This window comes from Habropoda laboriosa, unplaced genomic scaffold (assembly GCF_001263275.1).
Source record: "Habropoda laboriosa isolate 0110345459 unplaced genomic scaffold, ASM126327v1 scaffold9, whole genome shotgun sequence".
Classification (NCBI taxonomy): domain Eukaryota; kingdom Metazoa; phylum Arthropoda; class Insecta; order Hymenoptera; family Apidae; genus Habropoda; species Habropoda laboriosa.
Window position 1 is genome coordinate 1895496 of NW_017100191.1, and position 7875 is coordinate 1903370.

At 33.8% G+C, this 7875-nt stretch overlaps 1 protein-coding gene across 1 annotated transcript; it reads right to left on the minus strand.

Annotated features, from left to right (window-relative positions):
• Nucleotides 1-3128: 3128 nt before the first annotated feature.
• LOC108580364 (carbohydrate sulfotransferase 4-like) lies at nucleotides 3129-6440 on the minus strand. The gene is made up of 8 exons (XM_017944097.1): nucleotides 6357-6440; nucleotides 5743-5870; nucleotides 4998-5045; nucleotides 4457-4590; nucleotides 4139-4374; nucleotides 3871-4069; nucleotides 3615-3794; nucleotides 3129-3450 (listed from the first exon to the last, which is right to left on the minus strand). Exons 2-8 carry the CDS (start codon nucleotides 5860-5862, stop codon nucleotides 3129-3131), a joined length of 1239 nt encoding a protein of 412 aa, XP_017799586.1. The 5' UTR covers nucleotides 5863-5870; nucleotides 6357-6440.
• Between the last annotated feature and the right edge of the window lie 1435 nt (nucleotides 6441-7875).

The following is a 7875-nucleotide window of genomic DNA, read 5'->3' on the forward strand; positions in this document are numbered from 1 at the left end:
AAAAAATGTCAGGAAAAAAAGATTGATCGAGAAATGAAATTACCGATTTAATCACTCACCCTTCGTTGAAGAAAAATCGGTGTTGTGGAATCCAAAGGATGTAGAATATCGTAACAAAGAAAATTGTGAATATATGATAAATATGTAAATTGATTCGAAATTTGATTCTTGTCCATTGTTACGTTTTTAAGTTATACTCAGAACAAATGACGGTAAAAAACAAAAGTGTATCGCTTATATGATAGAGCGACATCTACGCGTTCAAATGGTATATTACTTGATAAACATAAATTTAAAATATATAGTATTGAAAAGCTCTAAATATGACATAACAGAAAACCGCAATTTATTTCCGGACAACCTAACATATTACCGGCGTCATTTTCTATCATAATTTTCTACTGAAATTTCCTGAAATTAACAGGAACGTAGACAATGGGGGAGATATGCAGACTTACATACGCAACGAATGGGAGCGCCTAGCGAGCGAGGTCTGTAGTCCGAGTCCGTTCACAATAACAGCATTTCTAACTTTTATTATCGGTTTCGGTTGATTTTATACATACGGCAGTGGGGTGGTTGTACAGTCGTTTGTTTTTTGGGGTGTCTATCTGGTCGGTTTTAAATAGTAGTACAAGGTACGGATGTCTCATTGATGTTTAGTCACTATCTTATCCTAGTCAGGATGTTTGGACGTTACATGTGCGATAAGGATAAATAATAGCTGTACCTTAACTTCTGTACCCCTGTTATTCGGCTCTGCGGGCTTGGTAATAAGAACACGTAATAATGATGGAGGTATTAGAGAATGATAAAAATGATTGAAAAAGGACAAACATATTCATTCTTCAAACAAGTTCGATCATTTCACTGCTAGGTGGCACCACATTGCACTTAAAATGTACCGGATTGCTACAGACGTGTTCTATATTATCGACCCACGCGGGAAATAGGAGTAGGTCTTTCTTTAGATTGTCTTTTTTACCACACGGGATGTGTAACGAATAAAATATATTTTAACAAAATAGACTCTTTGAAATTATTAACAACCGATATATATACACACTACAAAATCTTCTATCTCTTGCTTTACAAACATTCTTCACCCTTCGGCTGCTTCCGCTAGACTACCCTTGACTCTTCTTTTCTGCTTGCCTACAGCCACTACTCCTCCTACACAGACGCTAAAAAAAGGTGGCGCTGGAGTTCCCTCCCGCGCACACCTACCACTTCCGGCGTTCGTCGGTATCCCGCAAACGAACTCGCTTTCCGCTTTGGCAGATCGCGGTAGACGCCGCCACAAAAGTAACAATCAAAAATAATAAATGATTAAGAACAAATAAATTGCGAAGGAAATTTGCGCAAGAAACTTTAAGCTTCACTTATCTCATTAAAAGTTACATAATTAAACGAAACTTTATTTATTATTTTAAAAGAATGCTTTATTTTAATTAATAAAAATAAAAACTTGTTTAACATCCTTACAAATTGCATTTTATAACAAATATTTTATTTCTAATGAACACTTTTGTGCAGTGAAAGGTATGTAACTCGTTTATAAATGATATTGTAAAATAAAGCGAACACGATTTAGACTAGATGAGTTGTTTTATTAATAAATAAAAATTCACACAATGCCACTGATGTTGTAAGTTCAGTTTAATATTACTAAATTTCGGTAAAAGGTAAAATAAGTATAACTGGAGAGATGAATGATACATTTGAGAATTGATACATAACTTGACCAAAATTTACATTGCGACTTTAAACGCGCTTGTAATTATTACACAAAGTAATTTCTCATCGATATTGAGCATTTGTACTTAACTAACGCTAGTGGGCAATTGTTCATATAAATTGCTTCCCTTACGACCAAATAATTATCATTTAAACAAATGTTACTTATATTCAAAGTAAACATCTATATAATTCAAAATATATTACAAATATAATATACAAAGTTATTAAAATTTCATGAAAATAACTGTAAAATATACTCAATAAATAAATCTACATTGGATAAAATAATTCAGATCATTTTAAATCTCTTCAAATATAAGTTTCTTAACATTTAAGAGATTTTTTATCCAGCCTAATGTCATTTTCCTTCAGATCTTTTCCAAATTAATCTAAATGAGATTGAATCGTTTAATTTTTGGCTTGAAGGCCGGTTACATGGAAACTATCCTTAAATAAAAATAATTACCCTCGAAACAAAAATATTTCAGGTATAACAGAACACTGGCACAACCAGTGTTTAAATAAAACTGATTTACAAATTTGTTTTATAAATTCGTACAAATTTCAATCTTACACACTTCTCGAGAAACAATAACAATCATGGAGTGTAAGAAAGAAAAAATAACAGTTGTGAATCAAGATTATTAAGATTTGCCCACTTTCACATAACCTATGTTCCAAGTAAGACTATCAATATGCATACTGCCATTAAAGAAATAGAATTACATGATAAAATAACACTACGCGTTATGCAGATGATTCTTCCAGTTTAAAGTTACGGTGAAAAATAACGATCTATGCAAATGCTTGAGATCTAAAGTTCGTCGTGAATTTGTTCGATATTTCAGTGGAAAATCCTACTGCGTTATAATTATAATTATACCAAGACCACATTTTTTTGTTCGATTTTTTTTTGTTTAAATTCTAAATTCTAAAAAAGATTATCATTTAGGTTTCGTTCAATATTTGCGTTGATATGGATGTTTCCTTGTTGCACGCCAGAGTCTTAGGAACTTCTTCCAATCGTCGTAACTAACACTCTGGTCTTCTAATATTTCTCAGAATATCTGTTTAGTCTTATGCAACAAGCTCGAAGAGCACTTATGCATCTCTTAAATTCTTTAAGGAACAAGTTCACCATTGGTCTTACAAGATTCAGTAATTTGCTACTTCGCTGGTCGAAAATAGACCAGCAAAAAAAAAAAGGCATTGATCATAAGAGTTCATAAGCGCTTGTCTAGGCAAGCTTTCAGCACCACCTTTTCAATGTGAATGAGGGCACTTGTGATAATCCCAGTATCTGTGCAGACAAGCTAATAATTATAACCATTCTACACAGTGATAATTACGCTCGAATACTATACATTCGCCATATGCTACGCCACGTGTCACAACTGCAGTTGGTAGTCCGTCAGCGGGTCAAACTCTTTTTGATGGCTCGAGTTCGACGCCATAACGTAACCCCACAGCTGCATGGCTGTCACGCAAACTCTCTGAATCTCATCGACTTCCTCGAAGTCGAGGTCTGCCCGCCAATGAAATGGCGCCACTTTCGAATTCCGAAAGGTACTCGATACGCCACCTACGTCGTTCTTCGTGTGAGTATCCAAAAATGTTTTTACATTTATATGAAAATCCAAACCGTAGAAATTGTACAGTTCTTTCACGTGTCCATAGGGATCTACAGATAAGTCTTCGTAACGTACCACCCTGTTGAATAAAAAAATTATTTCATGGATAATAAAAATTAACGTGTAATTGATTATCTATTTTATAGTTGTGTAAAGAAGATTGAATACGCCTCAGTTGTGCATATCATTGTGAATAATGTAGTTAATCAAGTGCAAAATATCGATTGCAAAAGAGTGACATACCTAAAGGTACGTGGGTACTTTTTTATCAGTTGTACAGCGGCACTAAAATCCGAAACCATGTCCGCGCATACTAATGCAGGGTCCGAACAATCGGGTTTAGTGGGACACCACTCTCGATGCTTTCTTGATTGTAAAATCCCTCTTGGATCGCGAATTAATAGAACTAATCGTATTCCTAAACTGAAACGAGTGATTTGTAAAATACATTGTTTCATTAAATACAAAAAAATTATTAGTTATATATAAATGTTCTTACTCTTCTTGTTCTAAAAGCTTCTCTGCGGCGCGCAGTCTTAAACGAACAATCTTCATCGATTGGAAGGGAAATAATTTGCAGAATTTGGAAACGAAACGTGGATCCCAACATATTTTCTTGTGAATCTGACACTGTTTCCATAAATGAGTATTATGGTTGAAAACCCAAGGATGCGTTTTACCATAGTCCAAATATCGATCTGAGAAAAAATTGTAGTTTAATATTTGCTTATATTATTATTTAATAATTCAATGGAAAATGTTTTTACCAAGGTTATTAAAATCACATCTCAATAAAGCTTCGAGGTTACTAAGAGCTTCGTCGGCAAGTGGCGACCCTCTGATTTGTACGATTCCGAAATCAAGTAGGGGTTCATAATGATAAAAATTAGCTGGATGTGCGTTGACAACATCACCAAGAAACGTGCTACCGCTTCGCCAGGTCGTTAGGATCACACTTCTCATTGGTCTTCCCCCTTTCTCCAATACTAAGTCTTCCAACTTACTGTAAAAATGATTGTACAATTACTGCTGTTAAATCTCATATTTTCATATGTTAATGTCTAAAAATGAAAATATTAAGACACCTGACATTAATTCCATATTTTCCATTAGGATATTTATACCCTTCCATTTCTCCCTCGATTGATCTTCTCTGCTGGTCAACAACCTCCTGAATTTCAGAAAGCGTGACATTTTCAATGGATCCTCTAAAATATGTCTGTAAAATGTAAATAAGTTATATTTGAAATTCAATTACATTTGTAATTTATTTTTATATATAGTACAAGCAAATGATAGCAAATTGTCTACAGTGCCTATTCCTCATTGCCATACTAAATGTGTTAATGTTAATCTTTTTTCTTGTGGAATTAGTTGCAAGACAAATATTCACTTACCTATCAGATATTTTTATTTATAAGTACTCAAATTTCATAAATGTATATATTAAACACATTATCAGTTAATTTATATTAAACAAATAAAGATTAGTTTGAATTGTACAGCAAATATTATTTATCATTTATCAAGTTCTTCTTTTTAATTTACGCAATAGAAATGACTTTGTAATTCTCACTTTATTGAATAAAAATGACAAAAATCTATGTGGTCATGCATATTGCTTACCGTTACTGGATCTTGAATTTTGATGATGCGTGGCCTTATTTCCACATCCTATATTCAAGAAAATATTGATACTTTAGCATTCTGATAGTGCCTAATATATTGTGAACACGATAATGCTGCTGATGTAACCAGGACAATATCTTTCTCCCTCTTTCTTTATATAGGTAGTGAATTAGTGTCCAAAATATACAGTGATGTAAAGAAAAAATTATATATGTACATTGTGAAAAATATAAAATGAGATAGTGTCTCTTTGGGTAAACATGCAAAATATAAGAATGATTGGAAAAAGAAGTAACAAAGGTAAAGTTTTTTTGTATGTACATGTGTCTTTATTATTGCCATTTTTCCATAAATAATTGTCCCAAGACTGCATTAATTTAACATAAAAGAAAAATGCATTTATAATGACTGTGAAACATTGAGTATTTACAGTGTGTATATGTGTTAATTTCTTTTGTACAAAATCAATATCAAATTACCCCAGTAATCCTCCAACTTTAAGCAGGATATTTCCAATGATCTCCAACAACTGTTATTTCTAATGCTGCATGAAAAAAAAGGAAAGGGAAAGAATGGAAACAGGGAGAAAGAGAACTGGTAACTGTTTGCATGGCTTGACAGTTCATTTTGTTAGTGTACAAGTGGAAAAAAGTTAGGTGCAAAAGTTAGACTTTACCGTCAGAAAGAGCGTGTTTGGCGTGACTCAATTTAGAGCAATCCCCACCTCCGATTTTTTACTGACCGATATCACCGGCTGCAGTCGATGCTCGAGATAGCTGCTGTAGCGTTGATTAAATGCTAAGAAGAAGATGCAAAGGGACGCCAGGCCTACTAGACCATAGAAGCTGAGTCGTTTTGACATCCTTGGTCCTATGAAAGCATAAATCATACTTAGAACACTGCAGCATACACAAAGAGATATGCTGTATCAGCTAGAACTCATAGATTAAATACTTTAATTGTTTTCATTTTCTGCTCAGATTACTCTGTACACATTTACTTTTATCTTAAAAAAGAAAAAAGAAGAAAAGGTAGATCTTTTAACTCAACACTGACAATAATAATATGAAAGAAAAGTTGAAGTTCCATGAATAATGATTTTATTCAAACGATTCAAAATTCCCAACAACTCAATCTTCTTCGTATAATCAGTGTTATTAAAATTGCAAAAACACTGACAAACTAGTCTCAAATCCACAGCGCGGAGAATAGTAGATGTGAAATAAATCTTTCGGATTATAGTGTTAAAAAAAAGCGCCAGACATTTTAATGATTTATCACATGGTACAGTATATACACAGAAAATGAATCAAAAAGAGCATAAACGTGAATGTCAAATGTTAAAATTGTCCTTACCTCTGGATCGAACGGTTCATCGCATTCGTAGACTTCCGGTAGCAAGTAACACGGACGGCGAAGACTTTATGTTTTTGTTAACATTCTAAAGCTCCGACGGGAAGCATGTGACTAACACTTATCGTTCAATGTGTTCCACTGATCTAATTGAATAAATGCGTCATATCCGCCACGTATACTTGGACACTAACAATCGTTACTACTGTATTCCTTGGCGTAATTAAGGCTTGTGAAAGTGTCAAGCGGGTGAGATCGAAATCCACGCGAACAGCAACCTCTTGTTACGTCGGCAAAACACTTATCGTTATTTTAAGTAAAGATTTTTTTTGTATAGGGGTAAAGTGACTTCAAATTCTTATAGACGTAAGAATTTGAAGTCACACACCCCTGCACTAAATGTAAAGTGCAATTGATATCAAGTTGTGTCACGCATTGATTCAGAACCCTACATACAATAAGTCGAATGTATTTATTGTAAATAATGTTTTCAAAGGTAAAACAATTTTTCCCTGTAGTTTTTATTAAAAAGGATACATTTTATATTATTGTTTACATTTGTTGTTTGACGATTATTACTTTTTGTCACCAAATCTTATAATTGAATGAATTTCACAATAGATTGAATTTAGCTACTTGAAACGTATCTATAATAAAATTATTAATGTATAAACAAAGAATTTTAATTAAATTGCAATTATTATTGTAATATTAAAAAAAACTTGATCACCAAATCTTCTTTATCGCCGTACATCTTACCTACGATCGTTAAAGAAAACGTCAATAGTAATAATGACTTTTTGTACTAACAATTTTCTGTATTAAAATATAAAAAATAAAATTCCTTCGTTTTATTGTACAATGATATCGGTCAAATAAAATTTTAACAAAAAAAGTATAAACTTTCTTAATGCATCCTGTAATCTATCTGATTACCAGCGTTATCGATTTAGCATCAAAAAAGGTTACATCTTCAGTGGAGGAAACAAAAACGAAATGTATTGAGAGTCATTTATTTCGAATATTAAACTTTGAACAAAACAGTCATACTTCTGCCACATGTGGGGTACAAGGTATTTCGAAGAGATATATGCATTACATTCTATATTTTTATACAATAGAAGTGTTCTATGTATACAATAAAGTACGACGTAGAAAATGCCATCCAACTATATTTAAATTTTATATCTCGTCTATGAGTAGATGTATATATTGGCGAATCAAGTCAAAATCTCCATTATCGCCCATAATTCGCAGAAATTCACTAGACGTCGCCACCGACCGCTGCGCTCCTCGCCCATAATGTCTCACGGGCCCAGCGAACCAGTCGGATGCTGTTGCTCGAGCAGTGCGGTTCTTGCCGTCGGGGGGAGGTATTTCGTTGCACGCTCTCGTCCCTTTCTCTTCAGTGTCCCGATGTCTCACGCTCTTAGCACGGATTTTTGACCGAAACACGCACACAAGACCGTTGGTGCCTGACCGTCTCTATATGCCGTCGAGTCTCTCGTCTGCGGAGCGGCCG

Excerpts from the sequence above, each read along its gene's own strand:
- LOC108580364 (XM_017944097.1), bottom strand. The coding sequence starts at position 5,862 with ATGTCAAAACGACTCAGCTTCTATGGTCTAGTAGGCCTGGCGTCCCTT. Across the intron at positions 4,591-4,997 it reads AAATTCAAGATCCAGTAACG|ACATATTTTAGAGGATCCAT; the intron begins GTAAGCAATATG and ends TACATTTTACAG. Across the intron at positions 3,795-3,870 it reads AAGCTTTTAGAACAAGAAGA|TTTAGGAATACGATTAGTTC; the intron begins GTAAGAACATTT and ends CACTCGTTTCAG.